Raw genomic sequence first — 27,336 nt, 5'->3', positions numbered from 1 at the left:
CCTGCCTACCAGAGGGAGGAGGGCTGAAGAGCGAGGCCACGCCTCCCAGCGTCACGTGGCCCGGAAGGCGCTCGCCCGACGGTGGCGCCGCCGCCGCCGCGGGTGGAAATCCGCCTGCGTCACGTGCCGGCCGGGTGGGCGTGGCGGGGTTGCCCCGTCCGGAAGCTTTTGCCGCTAGCCTTTCTTACCTGCCGCCGTGCTAGTTGTTCTTCTTCCCTCGCCGTCCGCCACTTTCTTCCCCTTCCTTCCTTACTCTGCTGGCGTCAGAGCGCACTGGAGCGCAACCTTCGCCATGGCAGCCGCGGCGGCGACGACGACGACCATGAACCCGGACCTGCGCAAAGAGCGCGAGGGGGCTTCCTTCAACACGGAGAAGCTCACCAACGTCTTGGACGGAGGTGCTGAGCGGACTCGGCGCCGCAAGGAGATCGGTGAGAGGAGTCGCTTTGGGAGGGTCGGAAGAGTTGCTGCTGCTGCCATTCCGGCCCCGGGAGGTCGGGGTTTAGTAGCATGGTGGGCGCGCCTCCTTCTCCTCCTCTATGTGCAGCTACTACCTGGCGGTGATAATTTGATTCGTTATCAATTTAGGGGTGCCCCCCCCCGCCCCGCGATTCCACAAATCCTTCTTTTTCAGATGGTGTCATTTCACCTTGTCTCATTTGGAACGCGTCTCGGCAAGCCTGAATCCTCTTCAGGCAGAGACCAATTAAAACGGTACCGTAGTAATTAAGTAGTAACTGAAACCTCAGAGATTAAATACCAACCGTTCATTTTCATGCCAAAAAAGGGGGGGGGCCGGCGCGGCACCTAGGAGAAATAGACCGATCCAAGATGATGATGTTAAAAAGAAAAGATTGAAAAGGCATTGGAGGAAGAGAAACAAAGTATACACCTTCTGCGGAAATTCTCTTAATGTAGTTGCCCGGTGAGTCTGGTTGCAGAAGGCATTCTCCTAAGCGGATGCAGTTGTTAAAAGCTAGATTTATATACTGTGTGAATTAGTTGTTCTGAACGAGGGTGCTTCCCTCACCTTTGTTTTTAGACGGTTGCCTGTGTGATCTCTGCTGCATGCAGTTTTTCTAAGTGCTTGCATTTAAATAACTATTTTTTAATTTTTAAAAGAACTTGTCCACTTAATGGGGCATTTGTGATAAAAGGAGGCATTTGTGATTAATCTGACTAGTGGCTTGATGGTACAAGGTAGCTTCCTATGTTCTGGTCTAAATGTTGCACAACACAATTCTAACACCCACTTCCATCCCTGCCTATGTTCCTGGCTGGGGTGGTGGATTAGGATGATGTCTAGGTTTCTCTCCACTGTTGATGGAGAGAACCACTACTGGTGAAAGAATTCCCTTGCAAAGCAGGCCCTGGATTTTCCCATAAGGGTGGTAAAGTACCACCAATGGTAGAGTGTAGAAATTCCCAGAACAAGGTGTTTTGGGGTGCTGGTGGCTTTGGATCCTCAAGAGACTCAATTGCCGGGGTCCTTAGCAACACCAGGTTGAACCTGCGTCGGGAATAGTTTTTTAAATCTCCTGCAGACAAAAGTCAACAGACTTCAGATGCAGCAGCAAATCCAACTGCTCCACTTCTTCCAGTGTCCTGATTCGGATTGGTAGCCTAATATTGTTACTAACCAGTGGGTTCAGTGAACTGACATTTTAACCATGGCTCTCCTAGGTTACAACTCATTCTCCTAGCCACAGTGCTGTGCTGTAATTGTGAACAGGAAAGCAGGAAGCCATTCCAGATTTACCCAATACATTTGATTGCATAACGAGACTAAGCAGAGGGAGAATGTGGCAGGTGGCACCTGGGAGATACCAGTTGCAACATTCTCCTGAATTCTTGCCCTTTCTGCCTTCTTAGGCTAAGGGCATGTAAGGGCGCTTCATTTGCTTTCTATGCTTGTTGCAGCTTTTGAATTTTGTTAATTATTATACCCCCCCAGTGCCATCCTTATAACCTTTAACACAGTTTGGAGTTGTCTCATGGTCTTTTCCATGTTAGGATGTACAAAGATGGCCTGCTGATGGTAGCAATGGGGATAGCAAGCTGCCCAAACACAACAGATGCATGCCCCACTATTTGTGCCACTCAAAGCAATTTCTCACCTTTATGTCTTGAAGTTGTCAACAGTTTATCAGTAGTGAAGTCACAGCATAGAACCAGCCTTATATCATTTTGTTAAAGGAATGTGTCTTGGCTTAGCACTAAATTTCTCTTTTGTCTTCTCTACAGAAGCACTTGTGACAAACGACCCAGAATTCAAGCACAGTGATGTAAATTTCCTCTCCCGCAGCCAGCGCTATGAAGTTGCTATCAGGAAGAGCGCTCTTATGGTGATGAAGCTAAGAGAATATGGAATTGCAGATCCTGATGAGATCTACTGGTTTAAAAGGTACAGAAACCCAGTGCAAGGCACATAAAATAGCAGGTGCTCCTGTAAAGACAAGGGCAGTTGTTCTTCATTCTGTCAAGGATTGAAAGGTTAAGGACACTGGAAAGTCATCAGAAGTTGTCAGCTGATTTTAAGGCTTACCTGAGTAAAACCTCCTGGAATTGATATGCAACTTCATGCTCATTTTGATAAGCCAACATTTCCTAAGGCTATAAAAATAGTGCTTTTTACATTCTAACCATGAATAATGTCAAACTATTGAAGGCGGGGAGCTTCCAAAGTATTGGTATGAATCTAGACTGCAGATAAAGCTATTAAGTTAGCAGTATAACTGTAAGATACTTTTCATTTCCTCAACCACATCTTCCTCCACTAAGGCCTTTTCATGTTGAAATAGACTGGAAAGGGTTAAGCATTCTTTTAATCTACATTAGATGATTGGGCACTATTGAGGTTCCAAAGATGAAGTTTACAACATGGAAGACTGCCAGCTTGCTGTGAACTTAATTGTGCAGAATGTTAGGTGACTTTTGAACCCGTGAAATAAACTTGGTTTAATCATTGTTAGCTAGATGGTTTTTTGATTCCTCTTTTAACGTTGCTGAATGTGTAGGTCTTGAAGCAGAATTGCAAGTCTTTCCTCTGAAATAGTTTATTCTCGTTGGAACTGTTGGCATCAAATGGGTTGCTCTGGCCCACTCAAACTTCCATTAAAAAAACTCTGGGAAGGATGACCTTGCTATGATGTTGCAATGGGCACATGCTAGTTGTTTCATACAGCTGGTTACTGTTTCCAAAAGAAACAAATCTCTCTTTAAGTAAAGCAGAGTTGGCCAATTATTCTTGCAATTGTGTCACAAGCCAACTTAAAAGTATTTTATTGTGCCACTCTAGCATAAACATAGCTCCTTTTTGCCTTGGTTGGAATCCCTACCACCGGTTTTGTGAGACAGGGTACGGTCAGAAATTCAGCACTGGACAGGGAGGCAGGAGTGCAGGCCTGACCTGCTCAGACCCAGGCCTGTCGACTTCTGTCCAGGTATTCAGCAACACCCTGTGCTGCAGGCTGGCCACCTCAGAAGTGGCAGCTGACTGGGCAGACCAACCAACTATAATTTAAGAAGCAATAAAAGTGCTGAGATCCTGCAAGGTAGAACCACATTTTTTTTGTACTGACCCTGCTTCTGGCCCAGTTTGGACCTTGTTTAATTTGCCACATTTGCAGTAAGAAAGATACTTCTCTCTAGACAAGAGTGGTGACTCTCCGCTGTGTTTCTAGCATGCTACAGTTCACTTTCTTGGAGTTAGTACCTTGTGAAACTTGCAACCCCAGCATGGTTTCTGTTAATCCCTCTTCTGTGCTTGCATCATAATTTATTCTAAAGGGTATGATCTGATCAGATGTGTCAAGTAGTGGGTTGGGAACCTTCAGTTCTTTCAGCCGTGCTGTTCTGCATCAGTTCTATAAGTAGAATGGCGTCTGGAGTTTAGAGATACTAGGAAATCATTAATGCAAGTTGCTAAATAAATAAATAAATAAATAAACTGCATTGCTGTGCAGTACAGTACCTTACATTCTTACATTGATGTACCATAATCTGAACTCTATTCTATTGAGTAACATACTAATTTGTTCTGCTTTTTAAGCACTCCTGTTTTATGAATCGGGTAGCTAACATCACCCCTTTAAAGTTTAAACCTTAAACTATTGAATAAAGCAGCTACTTATATCTGTGAGCAAAAGCTTTTCTCCCCCTGCCCCCAACCCCTGTGCTTATGTAATTGTGACAGGGCAGGTTGAAGTTCAGTAAATGGGCAGAAGTCAAGTGGGTGGAGCTTGGTTTCCTTTTCACCAGTTAACAACAGGCTTGGTCCTGTTTGTGGGATAAAGCGTAAGGCAGATAGCCTGCCTGGGATATTGCTATTTGATCTGCTCTCTGACATTGAGACTTCTCGCTCGCTCTTTGTTTGAGCACCGGAATCCCGCGTTTTAAGCATTGTAATAAAAGAGACAAAAAGTAGCTTAGAAATACAAACCCATTATTTTGCCTAGCCACAGAATCTTTTTAGCAGCAGTGGGAACTTAGTACATCTCTTCTCTCTCCCCTTAAAAAATAAAAAAGCATCAATAATGCCTGTGTTAGAAGTCTGAAAATGCATAATCAGTGTTTTGTTTTGTTTGGGGCTCAGGAAATGGATTAGCTGATCTCACTAGTTAGGCATGTTCATTCTGCACAGCTCCCTCTCCCAGCCCTTAGTTAATCTCTTGCCATCCCAATGCCTCTCTTCTACTGTCATAATTTCCTATGCAGGTGAGCTCTCACCCGAGTTCCTGAAAAAAAATATCAGTCTCTTCCACCACCACCACCACTAACAACAAAATCAAGAAAGCCATCTAGTTGCCAAATTGATATACTTGAGACTATTCCTAATCTTTCACCCAAATCCTCCCATTCTGTATGACTAGTGCAACTGCATTCAGAATATTATATATAGTTTAGAATGCCACATATAATAAGAATATAGTGGTTGAAACGCCTTTATCAGGAAAGGCATTTTGTAGCACAATCTTAACCATGTCTATTCAGAAGTCCTAGTGAACTTAATTGGCCATACTCCCAGGTAAGTGCTACATCCACGTATCTTGTGTATTAGAAGGTGTGTCAATATGTCATGTGACAGTGTGAGCAACTCATCTGTTTAGCTTTGGGCCCAGGAGTAATTGTCAGGTGACTAACTGGAAGGGCTTGTATTACATTACATACCCATCTGAATTATTACTGTGGCATAGTTAACTGTTTGAAAGGGCAGTGTGGCCAAAGTCATCTGTTGGTCCCACTGTTTCAAGCCAAATGCTGATTCAGAAAGTTGTTGAATTAATTTATCAGCAGGGCAGTGCTTGCACCTTCTCAGTCTAATCTCATGAGATAAATTGCTGGGTGCTCATCTTTTGGGGCTTTTTTGTACAGCAGCCAGATTATGCAAGAGTACTCTTTGCCTCTTTGCTTCTTTCATCACAAGTTGACTATTTTCCCACAGCTCATTATGTGGGTGGCTGTGAAAATAGTAAAATATTTCCTTTCTCACCCTCTTTTCTCCCCACCCTACCCGTTGGGGCTTCTAGTAGGTTGGAGAACTAAGATGTTCATGTTTAAACAGAATAAACAAGAAGGTAGAACAGAATGACATCTAGCCCCCCCCCCCTTCTTGCAATCCAAATTATTTCGACAAAAGGAATTCCTGATAGCAGATAGAAATATGAGAGTTTCCAATCCTTTAACATTATGGCAGCTTTCTCACTTGCCCAGCAAAAAGAATGTCTTCTTCTGTCTCAAGAGTTCTTCACATCCTGCAGAATGCTGAATATGAAATCAAAAGTGCTGTTCAGTGGAGGAGAAATGCATTCAAGTGCCTTCTTCCAGTAACTAAAGTTTAGAGAGCACAAAATATCATTTTTCATCCCACTTGTTCCTACATTAGAAAATGGCCACCTCCAAACATTTTTTCTTAATCAAATGGACTGAACACTAGTGTTGCCCTCTATGAAATAGATGATCAAACAAATCACCATTTCCCTCTTTGTAATAGATGGCTGTTGCTGGTTCTCCAGTTGTGGTGGGCTATAAATGAGAATATGTATCAAACCATTCTCTATTTTGATAAGAGGCCTTGATTCCTTGGGGGTGTACTATGTAAAATTTTATCCAGGTTATTATGGAAAATACACAAGCTGAGGTTCTTATTTTCACAAGTTGATGTGTCTGGAGGGCCTATTTCTATCCTTTAAGAAATTTTACTCTCAGGTAACATATATAAGCACTTGCCCTTTAATGATAACATCTGCTCTTTAATGACTTTATAGCATTTTCGCCCCGCTCGCCCTTGCTGTTCAGCTGACAAGGTTCCCAGAGCAGCTGATATGAAATCAACAATGACATACAAACAATCTAAAGCTGTGTGAGATCGTTTAAATTGCCCATTTAAGATGGTGGCAATGATGGCATTTTGTGTCATGATCATTATCCTTGCCTGCTCATAGGACAGCTGGTTCTACCATACTCTGTAGGAAGGAGGAGCCCAGGTCCAAATGGTGATGTAGCTTCAGGCTGAAGTGGCGATGATTGCAGTTAATTTGATTTATTTGTTGCTGGCTTGCTCCTGGACTCAGTTCAAAGACCAGGTGTTCACCTCCTTTAAATTTCTTAATGTGATCTGTCCCCAGGATACTTGAGGCAGCTCTTTCATCCCTATTTACCTTCCAACCACTAAGATTTGGGCATAAGAACCTTCTGGCAATCCTCCCATCTGTTTTACTACAGTAGTAGCCAATGCTAAACCTACCTTTTCAGCAGTAGGCGTGAGTAAGCTTAGGAATTCACTTCACCGCACGGTGTGAGAAGTGTGCATGCACACGAAAGCTCATACCAAAATAAAAACTTAGTTGGTCTTTAAGGTGCTGCTGGAAGGAATTTTTTTATTTTGTTTCGACTACCTCAGACCAACACGGCTACCTACCTGTAACTAGGTTTACTAGCGTAACTCTTAATTCTGAGGGGGGGGGCAATTAACTATATATTGTAACTAGTGTCCTGATGGTTACCTTGATACCTGAACTTCACTTTCATTTCCCCTCTCCTTACAGTTTTATTTGTACCGTTAAATTTTTTAAAAAATTGTACTCTGCTTTGAGAGTCTGGCAAGATTAAAAATAACCGAAATAAATAACATGAAGCCTGGTCACACACTTGGCAGAATATTCAACTTCCCTTTCCCTTTCTGAAGCATCTTATCTCAAATTATGAAGTGCAATCTAGGTGTCCTTGGGAGGATGGAAACAAAACACTTACAGGTGAAACTTGGAAAATTGGAATATCGCCGAAAAGTGCATTTATTTCAGTAACGCAACTTAAAAGGTGAAACCAATATATGAGATAGATGCATGACATGCAAAGCAAGATATGTCAAGCCTTTACTTATTGGAATTGTAATTATTTGTCATTTGGCGGGTCAATTATAAATGGAATGTAATTAATGAAATTAATAAACATAATAAATGTTTATTGTTGTTTATTTTTGTATTATTGTAACTATTTGTTTTATTACTGTGGAATTTCCAAAAGAAAGCATTTGTAAAAATTAAAAGGAAAAATAAAAAATAATAAGTTGCATCACTGAAATAAATGCACTTTTCGACGATATTCTAATTTTCCGAGTTTCACCTGTAAGTGGTATCAAACTAAATGATTCTACTAGGACACAGACTTTTAGCTGGGCAGTGGAACTTCCCTCTCACCTTGCACCCCATAAATTTGCTTTGGAGGGATAGGGGAAACCCCTGGAACAGATTTAGGGGGGGCATATAGAAAGAGAAGTTGTGGAGATGTTTCATTCTGCAGTTCTTGTGCCAGAAGAACTGTTTAGTTGGCTAGTGCCTGCTCACTTCAGTGAGTGGCGTTCCGCAAACTTACTCCGCTGAAGTGTCACAGTGGTGCAGATAAAACAATAGTAGTACAATCTAGTGCCGATTTATAAAAACAAACTTTCCAGTGGAAAGCTCAGTCTGCAATTTGACTATCTGCCTTCAGCAACATGCCTTTTAACACTCCTTTGTACTGCTTGTTAAACCCTGTTTTCATGTTGCGCCCACACTCCTTGTCTTCCCATTTTCTTTGTCTTCAAATAGCCTTGTCAGCATAAACAGCATCCTGTATAAGCTCGAATGTTATTAAAGTAATAATTGCAAACTAGATGAGACGAAGCTCGATAATGGCAGGATTTGGGCTCTTCTGATGTATTTGAAGCTTTGATAGGGCTGGGGAGATTTGCCTTAAAACTTTGCTGTGGGGAGGAGGAAAGCTACAGTCAGGATTTTAAGAAATGCCTTGGCTGCTTACGTGCAGATGGGCAGAAGCACTCTCTGTGCATCAGTGGTATAGGTTTTGAATCTGATGTCACTGCATTTTATAAACTCTTTTTCACATACAGTAGTTCATTTATGTCTTTCCTGTTGTCATTACTGGTATATCTAAAATCTTTAAAAGTATGAAAAGGCTGGAAAACTGAGGGGGTATACGACTACGGAAAAATGGAGGGAGGAAAGCCTTGTTGGATTCTAGAAAAATAACAGCTACAACCTAATCTGCCATCTCTCTCTCCCATAGTGTGTGCATGGGTGCATCTGTTCTGCCTCTTGGTCTGCACTACAGCATGTTTACACCCACCTTAGCGAACCAGTGCACTGTTGCCCAGCGAGAGAAATGGCTGCCTCTGGCCTCGCGGTTCCAGATAATTGGCACCTACGCTCAGACGGAAATGGGGCACGGTTAGTTCTTTCCAGAGACTTACGGGTGATCCTCTGCAGTGTAACTCCAGTCCGGCAGTGATTTTTAGGGTGAAATGGTTGTTTTTAAAAATACTGGAGCCAGAATTCAGTGCATCACCACTTCCGACTTTTCTGACAGTAACTATATATGCAAAGTTGTGCTCTTCACACATTCAAAGGCACCTCCTTGCTGTTAGCTGGTTTTATATCCTTGTTCTCAGATCTTGTATATAATACTTTAGTTGCTCAAAGTTGCTTCCTAGATTGCTGGCAGTGGCCATGAGTGAATTGTTCACTCAGACTAGTTTTGTTTTGTTTTAATTGTGAAGATGCCCAAGAACATTGCTGTAGTGTATCTCCAACATTCATCTCCATTTAAGCAGCTGCTTTAAGCTTATGTAATATGTAATAGATTGTACACAACTCACAATCTATGTCCAAGTACTTTGTTGTAAGTACTAGGACATAGGATGTGAGTCCTTTTTTGGGCCACGGCACACTTGTTCCGTGAAAAAAATCACAAGGCACACCACCATTAAAAAAGTTAAAAAAATTAACTGTGCCGCCCTATATTATAATTATGACTGTAAGAAACACTTGCCAAATATTGCTTTCCGGCGGGTCAGTGCTGTGCATTGGCGGCCGCCAGGCTCGTTTGCTCTGAGCTTTGGGAAAGAGGAGGAGAAATATTGCTTTCCGGCGGGTTAGCGTTGTTTATTGGCGGCCGCCAGGCACATGACAATGCAAATCGCCCTTCTCGTCGCTGCACGTCGTGGCACACCAGCCAGCGTCTCGCAGCACACTAGTGTGCCGCGGAACAGCGGTTGAGAAACGCTGGTGTACAAAAGTGTGAAGCCAAAAGTGAAATATGGAGCAGGTGTATTCCTTCATGAGTATACCATATGAGCAGCTGCTAACTTGTGTACTTTTGGAGCAGAAAAAATGTAGCGTGTATAAGGGCATTGTAACACAGCCCTATGCTGGTCTGTTGGAGAAAATTAGTTGGCAGTAGAAGAAGCTTCTAGATCCTTTGCTCGTGTTTTGTGTTAGCAGCCTTATATTTTAGTTCTAGCACTTCTGCTGCTGAAATCAGTAATACCCCCCACCCCCAAAGCAGTCATGCAAGATGAAAAATCTTGACTGGACTGTTTTCAGGCCTTTCTGCTGCACGAAGAAGGGCAAAGTTCTGATCAGCATCCAAATGCAGCTAATACTTGTTGGGTTAAGCATCTCATTTCAATTTCATGAACCAGAAGAACACATCTCAAGAACAAGATGAAAAGGACAAAAACCCCACATCAAGAATATGAATATTTTCTTTTCCCTTCTAGCCACTCCTCTTCTGTGGTAGGTAGTTTTTTAAAAAAGTACTAATCTCTATCAGTTATGGGAGTACCCTGAGCTTATCAAAGCCCAATACTACTTTTATGACTTAGTCTGGATTGCTTGAATACCGTACTTCCCTTTTAAAGAAGAAATGGAATCTTCCAAGAAGATGGAGAGTACATGGATGAGAATGAAAACCTCTGGTTCTTAATTCATAATCTTCAATCAAACCCGGAGGATGGTGTCTCAGTTAAGCTGGGTTATATGATGAATCTGCTGTTAACTATTTGAAGTCTTGCCTTTTGCAAATGAACATTCTACATTGTTATGGTATACTTCACATCACCATTTGAATTAACGGTACCGCCTCTCAAGCAAATAGTTTGAAGGCCAGAAGCTGCAAAATGAATGGAACACCCTGTGAATAAGCAAATCATTGTCACACTCGTTTGTCTACCCCTTCCCTTGAGACCTTGTCTGTGGATGTGATTTTTTTTTTTGCATGCTGTATTTTACTAATTTCCCTGTCTCTGTGTTGATGTGTAATACTTGTTGTATTCTGTCAACTAACCAGTGTCCTGATGATGATTCAATCGTGCTGTCACCATCGATTGTTGTGTGTGGTGGTGGGGCAGTGCAGTTCCTGCTTTTACCATTTCGGATGATGATTCTTCAATAGCATGTGTGTTCTAGGATTACATCTGTTGGGTGGTGGGTGACTTGCTGAACCTGCATTGCATTAGGATGGAGGCACTACTTCATAACCTATACTGGGGCTGGCGTGGCAAGAACTTGATTTTTAGGGGGAATCCCTCTACAGGTAATATACCAGCATTCTTCAATGGTGCATGTGAAGTAAACTCTTCTAGACGTTTTAGATGAACAAAATGCCCAAATTTTAAAATCCAGGTATTTTTTGCATTAGCTATAGGTTTGCTAGTCCAAGTGAGAATGGAACTCTTCATTTGGTTGCTGGATCCCTGCTCCAAATGGCAGCTCTGGAGCCTTTACCATTTTGCTACTTCAGCCTGCCCCCCATATTTTTCTTCTCCTGTGTGGTGCCCTGGGGTATTGGAGCTCCACTTGTGTAAACAGAGGGGATGTAGAGGGGGGACCACAGCAGCTCTGTGCTTTAGAGTGGAAACCTGTATGATTTCTTCACTTGTAAAATTACAACATTGAACATTGCTGTCTAAAAATAGACTTTTCTATTCTCTCTACTGTAGAGAGGTGTCTGTCCCCAATAGACGAAGACACTACATGCCGGTCTTTTTAATACTGTTCTATTTTTTTTTTCAGTTACAGAGGCAGCCACACATATATAACTTGCTATGGGTTAATAATGTAGTGTGTTGTTGAACTATCCCCATAGTGTTGGAAGGGATTGGTTAACTTTATGATAAGCAAACTCTTAACCGTCCCTCAACTCACTGGAATGTGAATCTAAGGACATATTGTATTCAGTTTTAATGCTGGTATTAACAATACAGTTAGTACATGCCATTGTAGGATGTACATCCTTAGTTGTGGTCCAAGTTTCACTAGCTTGAGGAAATGCCACACAATCAGCTTGAAACATCTTGATGCGCTTACAATAAATAAAGTACCGCCGTACTTCCATGAGTCCCATCCAGCATGGCCAATGGCCAGGGATTATGGAAGTTGTAGTCCAGAACATCTGGGGGACACCATGTGAAAAATGTTGTGGATTGCTTTGCAGTGGAAAAGCAGGCTAAAAATATAAATATAAATATATAAGTGGGACTTGAAACAAAGCATTGCTGTGTGACGTGCTCCCTGGTTAGGATTCCAAGCGTTTCCATTCACCCTCCCACCTGTGTTGCCATTCCCCTCCCATCCCAACAGTCAGTATTTTGTTTCAATTGAGCATGCTCTGTCCTCATTGAATTCTTTGGGGATTTCACAATTTTTTGAGCTTTCCTTCCGAGAGAGATTGAGATTGATTTAGGAATCACAGTTCCCCCAAGCCTACTGATGCCTCCTTCATGGCTGGCACTGTTTTAACTATACAGCAGAAGTACTCCTAACCTGAATATATAAAATAGAGGTGATAATAAATAGTACTTTGAGTTTTCAGAGGGCTTTACATCCATTGCTGCAGTACTCCCCGCAGAAACCCTGTGAACTAGGCCATTATCATTTCCATGTCACAGATGGGATGTTGTTCATGTTCATAATGGCTTGTTTAAGGTCCTCTAGTGCAGTGTTCCTCAACCTTGGGCCTCCAGCTGTTTTGGGACTACAACTCCCATCATCCTTAGCTAGCAGGACCAGTGGCCGGGGATGATGGGAGTTGTAGTTCCAAAACAGCTGGAGGCCCAAGGTTGAGGCCCATTGCTCTAGTGAGTACTGTACAGTACATGGCAGAGGTAAGATCTGCACCAGGGTTGATTTTGCTCACATTTCTAGTCACTGCACCATTTCATGCAACAGGTGAAATGAGCACTGCGCATCAAGGTGTGTTGGACGGGGTGCTGGTATAGCAATACCTTAAGTATATAATGCTGTCTTCTGGATCAGAACATTATGGAACTTAAGTGTGGTGACTGGATTATCATAAGGAAGCATGTTTTGTTGGGTTTTGGGTGACCTTTGCTGGTGATGGCTCACTTGTTATAAATGTTGGCTGTTGATACAAAGCTATGGAGCTGTTCACTAGCTTTGATTGCTGATTCAGAGCACCATACTTTTCTGGGTGGAAGAAAATAAAACAGTTGACAAACAGGTTTGCTTTGAACAAGAGTAAACCAGTTTGGATTTTATGCCTACACCCCCCCCCCCTCCGAACATGAATTGGGTAAGGATGGGTTGCTGTCAACCCCATGTAAAACATTCCTTATCTAATTTGCTCCCAAGCCATTCCAGTTGTAAGACAGGCAGCTATTTTATATTCAGTGTTTTATTCCTTTTGAATACACTTCCAAGGGGCCAAGGGGACCTGGTAAAAATTTCTGGATAGTTCTGTGGTAAAACACTGCCTGTTATAAGCCACAAAAGGGGGCTGCGCTCTCTCTTGCCCTCCTGCCGCAAAAGGTCATCTTCACCCTTTGGTCCTATAATTGACATAAATATTAGTGGGCCTTGGGAAAAGAATGATGCTCTGGTAAAAGTGTGCTTTCTAAATTCTTTATTCATATAAAATTACTTTTGTCTTCCCCCCTCCAATCTGCACCTCTAATCTCACCTGCTTTGATCCTGTAACACCCCTTCACATTCCCCCCCTCGGCATTTCTTCACAGCTCTGCTCACCACGGACGACCTGAGCCTCTGGACCTCCACCTGGGCATGTTCCTACCTACTCTCTTAACCCAGGCAACCCAAGAACAGCAGGATCGCTTCTTCATGCCTGCTTGGAACTTGGAGATCATTGGCACATATGCCCAGACAGAGATGGGCCATGGTACAGTACTTTCAAGTCTTATTCGCAAGTGTAGTACAGTACAGTGGTACCTCAGGTTACAAACGCTTTGGGTTACAAACCCCGCTAACCCATAAGTAGTACCTCGGGTTGAGAACTTTGCCCCAGGATGAGAATGGAAATCGCGCGCTGGCGGTGTGGCGGCAGCGGGAGGCCCCATTAGCGAAAGCGCGCCTCAGGTTAAGAACGGTTTCGGGTTAAGAACGGACCTCCAGAACGAATTAAGTTTGTAACCCGAGGTACCACTGTATTTCTGGGTAAGATATGTTGAGCAAAAGGCATGAGGGCATTTTCCCTTCCAGTCTAGGATTCTTCAGGCTGTCTGATTCACAGCCAAGGAGTTCCCTCTATATGAAATGCAGAAACGTCTCCGTTTTTCTCGCATGAGCATATACATTTGTTGAGAATACATACATCAACTGTCAGATTACATGTTATGATTGCATATGTGAGCTTGCACAAAGCAATATCAACGATTCAGCAAATAATCTTGAGCAAGAAACGTGAATTTTCTTTGACAAAGCCGTCTTTAAATCACAATTCAAAAGAAATCTGAGAGAGAGACATGCATCTTTCCTAACAGTCCTGTATCATCATCATCATCATCAACAACAACAACAACAACAACATCTTTTAAACTTAGATTCTTTTGTAGGAAACATATCGGCTTTTCAAGCAGTAGGTTCACCAGATCTAAATAGGATAATGGCTTTTGCAATAACAGCTAGAATCCCCCTCCAGTGGACTCTTCTACTCAAAGTAGCCTCTAATTTAAATAAACTTTGGTTGTAGCTCTTGTGTGTTTGACAGAATCCTGGCTTCTGTATCCTTGTAAGGCTTCCCAGTTAACTAGAGACATTTTGGCTTTTAGTACAAACTGAAATCAGGAGTTCATAGGCTTTTGATACCAACACAATATGAAGATATAGCAAAAGGATATTAATCCAGATCCATTCTCTTTTGTGAGATACCATGTGTCTACACCTAAGGAAAAGGAAACCTTCTCTCCAGTTTTTGATGTATCATTGGAAACTTCCGAATGGTAAATGTTCATGTTGGTGTGGCACATTGCAGGATACTACTTAAGCTTCTAATTTTAAGGTTATGGTGTGTCAATGTTTCTGGGTGTGTTTTAGGTGCTCTCTTGTTTTCCTCTATGAGAGGCTGCAATTAGGCAAAGTGCTCTCAGTGTGCAAGGTGTGGTGATCACATGGCACCTCAGTCAGTCTCCAGGCCCATCTGACTTTTGCCTTACTTGACGTTTTCTTCTTGAAGATGGGAAAACCAAGTTTCATTGAGATACTAAAACAGCAGATCATTTTCTCCTTATTTAGGAACTGGCCCATGAAATTGCTTATACTTGGTGTTCATTGAGCCTTTCCTGCTAGCAGTGGTCCTCATCAGTTGTTAGATGATTGCCCCCCTCCTTATTTAGCGAGTTAGTTTTGCTTCTAGCTAGAAAGCCTAGAACAGGCATCCCTAAACCACTGGTCCTGTTAGCTAGGGATCATGGGAGTTGTAGGCCAAAACATCTGGAGGGCCACAGTTTGGGGATGCCTGGCCTAGAATTTACTTTTCAGCAGCACTAGGAAGGTCCAGCTTCTTTTTGCAGACAGTGTCCAAAACAATTTAAGTAATCTAAATAGCTTCCAGTTTCCCTAAGTGACAGAAAGCATATTATTTTTGGAGTTCCAGTTTAAAACTTCAAGATTAGTAATTCTCATGCTCCCCTCTGCATTTCGGCAGAGAAGGCCACTGATGCTCAAAAGGCAAGAGGCCTAGTAATTTGTATTTGGGAAATCAAAATCTGAAGGAATTAGACTATTAATTCCTCCATTTCTTTAGATAATGAGAGATGGAGCTAATGTAACATTACAAATGGCCCACTTTTTATATTAAATTGTTGAATTTCAGTGGCATAGAATAGGAGAAAGCTGTGAGAGTTGTCTCACAGTTTACATAGGTTTCCCTGCTTGCTCACTTTTAGATAATTTTTACATGTCACATCATTCCAGTAAGAGTCTGTCTGCAAGCCTATATGAAACAGATTGCTTGTAAGCTATTAGGGACAGGTGAGCAAAGGGTAAGGCCACCAGAAGATAGATGCCTGCATCTCTTTGTTTCTCTCAGGCTCAGATGTGGGAGCATTTATCTTCTAAAGGCCTCTTAGGCAGATGGTTCTTTCATTTTGATAGAATGAGAAAAAATGAGCATGGTTGTCAACCTATAACCAGAACTGGGCCCAAGTCTAAATTTAGGTCAGTGTTTGATAAAGACTGCAGAGGGCCAGTCAACCAAGCAGAGGGCCTTCTCAGCAGTGGCGCCCTCCCTTTGGAACACCCTGCGACCAGATGTCAGAGAGAGAGAAAATTACACAACTTTTAGGAAACATTTGAAGGCAGCCCTGTTCAGGGAAGTTTTTAATGTCTGGCATTTTATTATTGTTTTATATTTTCCTGGAAGTCACCCGGAGTGGCTGAGGAAACCCAACCAAATGGGCAGGGTATAAACAATAAAATAATAATTAATATTAATATTAGTATTTATTCATATACACATCTTACTGCTGCAACCAGTGGTTGAGCACATTCCCTTTTTTAAATGCTAAAAGCTGGAGGGGTGTATCTAATACAGGCACCCCCAAACATTGGCCCTCCAGATGTTTTGGACTACAATTCCCATCTTCCCCTACCACTGGTCCTGTTAGCAAGGGATCATGGGAGTTGTAGGCCAAAACATCTGGAGGGCCGCAGTTTGGGGATGCCTGATCTAGAGTTTTGCTCTAGAACAGGCTAGCAAACAAGGTTCCCCAGTTCCCATCAGTCTCAGCCAACATGGCCAATCATCATGGATTATGGGAGTTGTAGTCCAGCATCTGGTGTCTACCAAGGCTCTGGACTTCACAATTTGCTATGCAATTGGCCAAATACATATCTCAGTGTCTTGTTCATCATTGCCATGCATCTGCTTCAAGTTTTGAAAAAAGTGCCCAGTATACCTTAAATGTGCTCTGACTCTTTCGAAAACCAAATCCTTCACAACTTTCTCAGAACCTAGAAAGCACAGTCTGCCTATGTCCGATTCAAGGAACTCATATTGCCATAAAATAACCCAGTTTGGGTCACCTGGAACCCTCAGTGGAAGCTCAGTTGCTATTTTGATATAAGCAGCCTTCAATTCCTCCATTTCCTTGAGCCACGAGAGACAGACCCAACCCAACACCTGTTAGGCTTCATTGCTCACTTGGAAAATTGTGTGTGTCCAGCAACAGCTATGAAGAAGAAGATGGCTGTGGAGGCGGGGGAGGGATCAAAATGAAGATCAGCATGGATGAAGCAGTTGTTTAAGATTTCGGCCTGTGAGGATTTCCATGCAACACACAAGCAGAATAGCCATTCTGCCAGCAGGACTTTTTGTTCTTAGCATAGCACAGCAGCTCCATCCATCGATTTGACATGCTGGTCAAAAATGTTGCACAACTGCTGGTGCACACTTAACATTGCAACACAAACAGGTGCACAGATAATGAATTGGGAAATGAGCTTTTATTAAGATGTATGTTGAAGATTACAGGTACAATTGTGCCCATCACTTTCACAACAATGAAACTCTCCTACTTATTGCCCTATCATTATGTTGGATCACTCAGTATCTGGATTTGAGAAAATACCTTCCTCACATGAATGGTGATGATCGGGAGCAGAATTCAGTTATTGTGCTTCTCTCTTTAATTCACCGTATCAGGTACTTACGTTTTACACTCTGCACACATGCTTTAGTGACAGGTAAGCGAGGAGATAGAAGTCGTGAACAGTGAAAACCTCTTGGCTGTAAAACCAGTGAGCTTTCAGGATGGAGGTGCCTAAAAGTGGAATGATCTGGTTTGCAATATTTTATTGGTGCTGTGCTCAAAGGAAGAGTGGCATACTTCCTGCTATTCACACATGCAGTTTATTTTATTCGTAATGTGTCATCTATTTCCCACTGTGTAACTATAATTTGCAATAAATGTTCTGCTTTTGAATTACCTATATAGTTGCATTGCCTCTGGAGTTCACTGGAAAAAAATGTTTGTGTCCATGTTGTAACCTATGACTGTTGAAATAAGATGTGCTACGTGTCTACAGGAACTCATCTCCGAGGACTGGAAACCACAGCTACATATGATCCTGCTACCCAGGAATTTATCCTAAATAGTCCAACTGTGACTTCTATTAAATGGTGGCCAGGTGGATGTAAGTGAATTATTTCAACTTCGAAGCTAAAGAAGGAATTTTCTCTTCATTTAGTCAAATATTTTTTAAGAGGGTGACAATACAACTTGTGTTTGTATAAAGAGAGAGGGGGGAGAGAGAGAGAGTACACACACACACACACACACAAACAAACAAACGTTTTTTATTTTGTTTTAGGGCCAGATTGTGAAACCAACATTTTAAAATTAACTACCACACATGAATAAATGTTTTTGTTATAGCAATACTGCTTTTCTCATGGTAGAGGAAGTGCTGTTACCTTGAAAAGTCTTGGTCAGTTTTAATTTATGATTTTGGGAAACTCCTTTTTGGTTATTGGAGCAGAACTTGATTACATTTATATTTTTACATTTATAGTCTTGTGAATGCATTAAACAAAGCCACTATTTAGCAACCTAAATTGTGTGCTTCTGGAACTGTATAGTGAAGCTTCCAATTGTTTACATTTGTTTTCCTTCCCTCCCTGCAGTGGGTAAAACATCAAACCATGCCATCGTTTTGGCTCAGCTTTACACCCACGGCAAATGTCATGGCTTACATGCTTTCATTGTGCCGATACGTCAGTTGGGGACTCATGAGCCATTGCCAGGTATGGGTATCCTATTTGGGAGACTGAGTTAATGCCTTATTAGTCACTTTCTAGCTATGTAGTATGCTGTAACTCAGAGGTTGCTAATCCCTGACCTGTGGGCCATATGCAAAGGGGTTTCTTTCTTTCTTTTTTTAAGAGCTGGAGACGCATAATATTGCCATTAAAAGTGTAGTATAAAAATTATTGTTCCCATGGGTCGCCTGCTACCTTAATTCAAAAATATTTATGTATCCCTAAGATCTCCAGAATTTATCCTTTTTATTTTTCTTAAAAAATAAAAACAAATAAAGTTAATGAATGATAAAGGGTGTAAAATAATGTGGGAAAGGTGGTGAGGAAAGTCTTTTTGAAGCCACACTTCAGCTGTTTGACACTTGTAGCTGGTTAATATTGTGGCGGAAGGTATTTCTATTAATGCCTCATTTTGGCTTTGCATTAAAACTCTGCCTCTTTTCCTTATCCTTCCACTATAACATGCTTGTTAGGTATAACTGTTGGTGATATTGGGCCAAAATTTGGTTATGATGAAATGGATAATGGTTACTTAAAAATGGACAACTTTCGCATTCCTCGGGAAAACATGCTTATGAAACATGCCAAGGTAAATCATTATGTTCTCTCTGCTTTTTTTGTATTGATTTGTGGAATTACCAGTTATTTTAGCCAACTCTAAAGAGACTCTTCCGTGTGGAGGCTTACTAAAGTTACTTTGGATAGATGTTAGGATATGTTTTCAAGAGGTAGCTGACTACTTTGTACTCAAAAGCAGCTGTCTTTAAATTGGTCTTCAAGGAAGAACAATCAAGTCTTCATTTAAGATTAGTCCTGTTATCTCTTGCCAGAGGGTTTGGAGTTCTAGAGTTCTACTAATCCATTTGCCATTCTTGGTTAGCTCTCTAGAAGCTTTTCCAGGAGTGTGTCAAAGTTCAGTACACTGTGATTATGTAAGGCAACTGAGCTCATAAACAATTTGGTATTGGTAACATTCCTGATCTTCCAGTCCCTGTGAAATGAATTCAGTATCTGGATGGACAGGGTAGTTGCCAAACCTTAATTTTCTGCTCCAACCTACTTCTCCATGCATAGCTGGCCTCTGTTTTGCATAATAGGCATATGATAAACTATTTTAACAGCTAATCTAAATTTCATTGCTTGGATCATATTACCTTTTTGGCCACCAGGTTGACAATGTCACTGGATAAGCAGCATGTGCTCAGGCAGGAAGCAATTAAAAGTTTTGAACATGGGGATCTTTTTATACAAATGCACAAACTATGTTTTAAATAAAGTCGATAAACGAAGCCAAGTATAGAACGACAGAATCTTTGAAGCAGGTCTAATGACTGAATACCTGTCTGGACTTATATTTTGAGTACCCCTGTAACAAAGCACTTGTGAAACTCGTAAAAAGCTATATACGTAGGAACAAGCATTTCAGATTTGTGAACTCTGTCCTTCTAGGTTGAACCAGATGGCACTTACGTGAAACCTCTTAATGCCAAGTTGACATATGGAACCATGGTATTCATCCGATCAATTATTGTTGGGGATGCTGCTCGCTCTTTAGCCAGAGCTTGCACAATTGCCATTCGCTACAGCGCAGTGAGGCACCAGTCTGAACTGAAGCCAGGGTAAGAAGCATGGCTACTGGATGAGAGTTCCTGACTCATGTGGTGAAATTCTTGATTAGTGTCCACAGCACTGTGGGCAGCCTAAAACCCTTAGCATCCCCTGAGCCTATACCTTTTCTCACCTGGTGCAGCGCTGTCAACCTTTTTTTTTTTGCGGGAAATTCCCTTATTCAGCGCCCTTCCTTTCATATCTGGGAATTGACAGCCCCATAGGATTCCTTATCTTCAAATCCGGGGGTTGACAGCTATGGATTTTGTGACACCTATTCTCTCTCCCCACCCCCACTTCCACGCATATACTTTTCCCAATTCGTATGCCCTTTCTGCCGATCTGATTTTCAGTCACATCTTTCAACTATTCAAGAATATTTAGTATATTTAACCTTCTGCCTTTTAACCACTGAATTAAAATTTAAATATATGTGCATGTAACTCTTCGTTTGCTTTCTGCTACAGTGAGCCAGAGCCTCAGATATTGGATTATCAGACGCAGCAGTACAAACTGTTCCCTCTCCTGGCAACGGCATATGCCTTCCACTTCGTGGGCGCCTACATGAAAGATACCTATCGGCGCATCACTGGGAACATCAATGATGGAGACCTGAGTGAGCTGCCAGAGGTAGTACTCTTGGTCTTATAAAGTGGGAAGCTGGGCAGTGTACCCTCTTCTTTCAGTAAAGATCGGGTTGAAGGTGACTCCTGGGAGGGAAGGGGGGCAGGTCAGAGTAAGGAGATTGAGAGAAACATTACCAAGTGAATGCATAAAAATGAATGGCATAATAGCTTCAGCTCCAAGTACTGTCACCGAGATACAAACAGAAACCGGGAAAATAAAACATATACATAAATAAATGTTCAGATTGGGTTTCCTTGTCTAAGAAGAGGCTATTGTGCCTGGAGTTTGTGGGAAGGGGGCCACAAGATAAATGTAATTCTGCTACGTCTCTCCCCCGTTGTTCTCCAAAATGGTTGTAAAAAATGTGCTGCAGCAAGTCTTGCATTTGTATATTGGGTCAACGGCAGCAGTAATAGTTACTGGACCTGGGGATCCCAGGGGGAAAGGAAATCTAGCTAATATCATCCTAGGCATTTGAAACATGTGGGCTCCCCCCAGGTCAGTTTTAAGGCTTTATCTTCCCACCGTTGAAGTCTGGGTGGGGGTGTTGATGTTGCAGTTAATGACAAACCTATCAGAAATATTATTTAACCATATCAGAAATATGTGGTGTAGTGGTTAAGAGCGGTAGACTCATAATCTGGGGAACCGGGTTCGCATTTCCGCTCCTCCACATGCAGCTGCTGGGTGACCTTGGGCTAGTCACACTAGTCACAGGGTGTCTGTTGTGGGGGAGGAGGGGAAAGGAGATTGTTAGCCGCTTTGAGACTCCTTCGGGTAGTGATAAAGCGGGATATCAAATGCAAACTCTTCTTCTTCTTCTAGATAACTTGGTTCTTAACTTCTGCTTCTTCCCCAGCTGCATGCATTATCTGCAGGGCTAAAGGCTTTCAGTTCCTGGATTGCCAACGCAGGCATTGAGGAATGTCGAATGGCGTGTGGTGGGCATGGCTACTCCCGCTGTAGTGGCCTACCTGACATTTATGTCAATTTCACCCCTTCCTGCACATATGAAGGAGAGAACACAGTAATGATGCTGCAGACGGCACGGTGAGTGATGCAGCTTTTCGCTTGTAGCTTGACTTGTTGCATGTCATTAGTCATCTCTTTAAGAGGGATGCAGCATAGCTCTAAGGAAATCGCCGTGTCAGTGCAAATGTTTCTGCTTGCCCGACGGAATGATTACCCCTCTCCTCCCCTTGTGCAAGGAAGATACAGAAAATACAAGTCCAAGAACAAGACTCTAGAAGGTGCAGCTTCCAACCCTACCGTATCAATGTTTTATTGGCAAGAGGGGTGCAAATTACACTGATTATTATCATGCTGCCTTCCTTCCTGTTTGTACTCTGCATGTGGCTTTCTCCCATTCTTCACATGACGGCCGATTGAAATCAGTTTATAAGTTGTTTTAAGCTGCACTCAGCCAAGTAATGTAGTGTGCATTTGTTTGTTTTATTTTGGCATCCAGGTTCCTTGTCAAAAGCTATACCCAAGTCAGTTCTGGACAGCTAGTGAGTGGCATTATGTCCTACCTGAATGACCTACCAGGGCTACGCATTCAGCCCCAGCAGGTGGCTGCTAGACCCACAGCAGTGCATATCAACAATCCGTCTAGTTTGGTGGAGGCATATAAACTGAGAGCTTCTAGGTAAGTTTATATAAAAAGTGCATAAAGCAGATCATAGTAACACTGTTGATTTCTTGAAATTGAAGAATGACATGTCTTTAAATTAAAAACAAAAACCACAACTTGCCCATCTCAGGACACTTTTTTAAAAACAATTTCACACTTGGTTAGTGTGCAGTGAGTCTTGCTTATCTGTGCTGCTGTCTTCCAAACATGAAAATGCCTCTTCCAGGATGGGCAATGCTGTGACCCATATGGGAACAGGAGAGAATGTGCTAACAACTACGGAGCTGTGTAGGGTGCAGTAACACTGGAAAGGGTGTTAGGCACTGTGGTAGAACCTCTCGGTAAATAGTAATTAGAAATGTTCTAGGAACAAGCTTGGGGAGAGAAAGTATCTAGTATAGTTGATAAGATGCCCTGCTGATCAAGTTGAATAGATAAAGGTGGGTGGAGTACTGGCAGAGAAGGATTCCCTACCCAGAAAGGGATTGGCTGCAAGTGGACGAGGATAAACACCAACATCCTTCCTGGGAGATTTTTTTTTTTGGGGGGGGGAGAATTCCTTTTTCATAGTCACTCAGAAGTGAATGTTTCTGCTCCCTGAGAAATCACAGCATTGTTACGTTGCAAAGCCAGGATACTGTCAGTGCTTATCAGGTCTATCACCCTTGCTACCCGGGCATGTATCAGAGTATAAAACACAAAATTTCTGTCTCTGGCTACTGAACCTCTCCCCTAATTACTTGACACAAATAGCTGGGATTCCAAAGGAAAAAAGAAAAACACAATGCGCAGCCAACTTGCAACATTACTTTTATTATTTCGCAGAATGGCAAACATAATTTTCAGCCCGTGACTTGTAGAATAAACAAACATACTGTTCTTGACGGTATTCCAAATAAGTGCAAAAGTTAAAATTGTGCTGCACAGTGTAGCAAAATGACCTATGCAACAGGATAGAAATTCCTATGTGGACAGAAATGAGTGGAAATGAGCATGGCTTCTAAGTGAATGGGGAAGTAAACCAGTGCAGCACATCACATCACCATCACTCCAGAGAGCTTATTTTTATTCTGCTTTAAACCACCTGAGAGCAGTATTGGATGGTGAATGGGTGCTCCAATATTAATATTAAGAGCGAGACTTATCTGCCTTCAATTTCCTCACATCAGAAAGCTTAAAGAATAAAATCTGCCCCAAATTAATGTTTGATAGTTTCTGGGTGGATTTGGGCAAGTACTTGAAAGTATAATTTTGAGGGCTTGTGATCATGACCATTTGTTGTTGCTTGTACCAGCTCCTAGGTTCTCTTAGTGTTCCATGAAATGGGCTTGAGAGTTCACTCTGCCAACTGTTGGTTTGGTGCCACTTTGAATAGGCTATGTTCATGTCCTTCCTTGGTACAGGCTGGTTGAATTTGCTGCAAAGAATTTGCAAGCTGAACTGAACCGTAGAAAGAACAAGGAGGATGCTTGGAACCGGACTTCCGTTGATCTAGTGCGAGCATCCGAGGTTAGCAGAACCACTCAAACACTACAATTGGAAGCCTGTTGACAGAATTATAGAAACCTGAATTCTCACTTGTCCATTAAATATTCCGTTTTAGGCCCACTGTCACTATGTGGTGGTCAAGCTATTTACAGCAAAGCTTTCAGAAATTGGTGACCCAGCTGTTCGTGCTGTCCTTAACAACTTGTGTCTGCTGTATGCACTCTGTGGGATCAATAAGCACAGTGGAGACTTTTTGCAGGTTAGTGACTGAATTCTATCTTGAGACAAAATGCTCTGCTCTGTTGTTAATAAAAAAGGGGGGAGGGGAACCACCTAATTGAGGCAGCTAGAATTAAACAGTTCTTGGTGCCAGGGGGAGGAACACCTTTGGGTGATGTTTTGGTAATGGAGCTAAAGGCAAGATGGGTGGTTATGGATAAAGCAGGCCATACTTTTAAGTTGGAATTTCCATGTATTTTTGCAAAGTAGAGGTGGTTTAGGGGAGCATATAAATAGGTATGACAACTGCTCTAGAGAACTGGCTCATGTCCAAACATACTATCATCCTTTACTTAGTATTTAGGTCAGGCTTCCCCAAACTAAGGTCCAGGGGCCGGATGCGGCCCCTGAGGCTCTTTTATGCGGCCCCCGGCAACCCCCACCGCCCGCTGCCACCGCCCGCTCTTAATGGCGTGGTGCGGCTGCCACTTCTGGGTCGCCAGAGCATCAGAAATAGCTTGTGCGCATGTGTATGGGCGCGCATTCTGGCCCACAGTACAATTGGCGCTGGTGGCACCGGCCCTCGGCGTGGTAAGTTTGGGGACCCCCGATTTAGGTCCTGGTCAGCCTTTGGCTGGCTTGGGCTTCACATTAGCTTAATATCCCCCAATATTAATTGGGAGACACTTTTTGTGCCAGGAGCCTGTGTGCGTGTGTATAACATATTACACACATATAAAATCAGTCTGTAAAAATTATTAGCCTACGCTTCTTTTTTACTAGCCTGAAAAGAAGCTAATAACCTGTTTCCATGGCGGCTGCAGAGGAGGTTGGCATGCCTGCCGACCTGATCCTTGACAGCTTTATATTCACCTGTGTAATCTTGCCCTTCAGACTGTAGCTGCAAACCACAAAGTGCTTGGATTTGTAACTGTGGATTCCTTTTTGCCTCAGGGAGGCATTTTGACAGATGCACAGATAATTCAGGTGAACCAGCGCGTGAAGGAGCTCTTGGCATTAATCCGTCCCAATGCAGTCGCTCTAGTGGATTCGTTTGACTTCCATGACAACGTTCTTGGATCTGTGCTTGGCCGATACGATGGAAACGTCTATGAAAACATGTTTGAGTGGGCAAAGAAATCGCCACTAAATAAAACACAGGTCAGTAAATATTTTGTTCCCTTCCCTTGTATATCTACCAATTGCAGTAAGAAATGCAGAGTTATCAAACAGTGGTTTGAAAAGAAAATCCTGAGGTAAAATTGTGACCTTTTTCTGTGGTTAATGTAGTGATGCAGGCCTCTTGGGGTTAGTAAAAATATTTTAAAGTTGCCCCAGGTTGCTTGAGTTGTGCACCCTGAACTAAGGAAACTACAAGGTTCACATCCTAACTAAGCCACAAAACATCATGATTGGGGTGGATAGGTGTGCCCTCTTATTTCTTCTCATTTTTCTGCTGCTACCAAACATCCAAACTCTGACTTAAAAAGGATCCTAGGCCTTGTTTCACTGTCATGTGTAGTTGTAATTGATATGGTGCTATTACCGTTACAGTAGTGATAAGCTGTGCATGTATATTCTGAAGTACTCAAAGTGTTTGCAGCCTTGTGAGGGAGCTGCATGGTTCTAGCAGCACGAGAGACGTTAACTTTAAACCAAACACTTAATAACAACTTATCTTGTTACTTCTACAGGTCCATGAATCTTTTCACAAGCACCTGAAGCCAATGCAAGCCAAACTGTGATGGCATTTGCTGCTCTTAATGCACTATTCTCCAGTTCCTGGAATTGATGTCATTTGCCCTATGAGCACTTGAATCACGTGGCAAATCCAAACAGTCATAGGGTAGTTACTAATTGTCGCTTTTCTTCCCAATTTTTAATAAATTTTGAAAGGATTAGTGTGGGGGGAACACAGGATTATAAAAGTGCAATTGTAATTATGCTCAGAAACTAACCTTTTTAATGATTCAAAAAAAAAAGCTTTACAGATTGCTGTGAAGTGTCAATTTGTGAAGCAGTTTAAACTGCTGCAGAGGCCTGTATCATCTATAGCAGAATTTTCACTACTAAGTAGTTATGGAGGTAGCTGCTGGGGAGCAGCAGCTTCTCGTCTGGAAACTTCTTTAAAGCTCAATATAGTATTGCACACCTTGTCAGCGTTTATACCCAATACAGGTGAGAATTGTTGGAATCCTCCACATTTATTCTACTTTAGTGAGGTCTCCAAAGTCTTGTCAGGAACTGGGCTTTGAAGACCTGATCAGGAATATGTTGTGTTCATCATAGCTTCCATACTTTTGTGTACTAGTAATAAACTCCTGTCATCATGGGTTCAGACTCTCAGCAGGAGTCATCATCTTGTTTGTATGACACAGTGCTTTCCCAGGTGGCAGCTAGGAGTTCATCTCCCTCTTTCTCTAGAGCTGTAAATTATAACACATCACCCATACAACTGCCTCTAAGGCACAGAAGTGTATTCTGTCTCCCACAGTTAGTATTTGTTTCATCTAGGACTGTGGTAACAAGGAATGGGAAAATGTCAAGGTTCCCTGCTCTTGATTCTAGAAAGTAATAATGGAAATACTTTTACCTTTGTAGTTCTTATAATTTTACACCGTTTCTGATCTGTAAAGCTTTTAATATGCAATTAGTTGAGAGAGGAAACCTCCTTCACCCCACTTGACCCATTTGACCTGAAAGGTGAGCAAGATCACGGTCTCTGAAACACTTTAAGAGGGAATGATTTGTGCCCTGCATTTTAATGAATCATAGACTTGATGGGAATATGGTCCAAACTTTAATGATGGACAGAAGTCTTATCAGCCTACCTACACAATCTGGATCTCGGGGTACCGTAGAGAACAAGACTACCCAGTAAGGTGCCTTTAGACTAAGTATCTCCAGATTACTATACTGTTAGCAGGCTAACATTTTAGTATTGTACAGAAATATGAAATCAGTGTGACTAAAAATTGTGGCAAAATGGTTGGATTCTGCCTTGTTAATGTTATCCAGGCACATCAAGATTTAAAGATTATCACCTGAGGAACTTTGAGTTGCCTTCAATTATGTGAAATTGTGTAAGGGAAGGGCCAAAACTGGAATTTCAGAGTTGATTCTTGGACCAATTTGATGCCCCCCCCCCCATTCAAGAGCTGAACATACTGCAAGGCTATCCTCACACTACAACCTTCAAGCAGGAGAAGCACTGTATATTTGAACTGAATACTGATTGTAAAATTTATGTTAATGTCTAGCTGCTGAAGCATTCCATCTAACGTACCTAATTACTGTACTGTTAACAATGTGCATACTGTGTGCTTCCAATACCTTGCTGATTGAAAAATGATGCAGTTGGAGAACACCTTATGTACCCTTAATAAATTCATTGTAAAACAGTAAAAATA

At 42.2% G+C, this 27,336-nt stretch overlaps 1 protein-coding gene across 3 annotated transcripts; it reads left to right on the top strand.

The window, feature by feature from the left end:
* Positions 1-47: 47 nt before the first annotated feature.
* Positions 48-27,336, top strand: ACOX1 (acyl-CoA oxidase 1). 3 transcript variants are annotated; one of them, XM_088661574.1, is made up of 15 exons: positions 66-431; positions 2,245-2,404; positions 8,566-8,726; positions 13,313-13,473; positions 17,619-17,726; positions 18,217-18,336; positions 18,825-18,940; positions 19,801-19,970; positions 20,427-20,589; positions 21,446-21,636; positions 22,055-22,234; positions 23,623-23,728; positions 23,823-23,966; positions 24,881-25,087; positions 25,621-27,336. In XM_088661574.1, the coding sequence occupies exons 3-15, from the start codon at positions 8,662-8,664 to the stop codon at positions 25,669-25,671; spliced, it is 1,782 nt and encodes a 593-aa protein (XP_088517700.1). In that variant the 5' UTR covers positions 66-431; positions 2,245-2,404; positions 8,566-8,661; the 3' UTR covers positions 25,672-27,336. The 3 variants fall into 3 exon arrangements, with proteins under 3 accessions (XP_034960406.1, XP_034960407.1, XP_088517700.1); XM_035104515.3 differs by lacking the exon at positions 8,566-8,726 and having other exon boundaries at positions 48-431; XM_035104516.3 differs by lacking the exon at positions 13,313-13,473 and having other exon boundaries at positions 58-431.

This window comes from Zootoca vivipara, chromosome 2 (assembly GCF_965207765.1).
Source record: "Zootoca vivipara chromosome 2, rZooViv2.hap1.1, whole genome shotgun sequence".
NCBI classification, from domain to species: Eukaryota; Metazoa; Chordata; class Lepidosauria; order Squamata; family Lacertidae; genus Zootoca; species Zootoca vivipara.
Note: the sequence above shows the minus strand (reverse complement) of the source record. Positions and strands in the feature narration are given on the sequence as shown.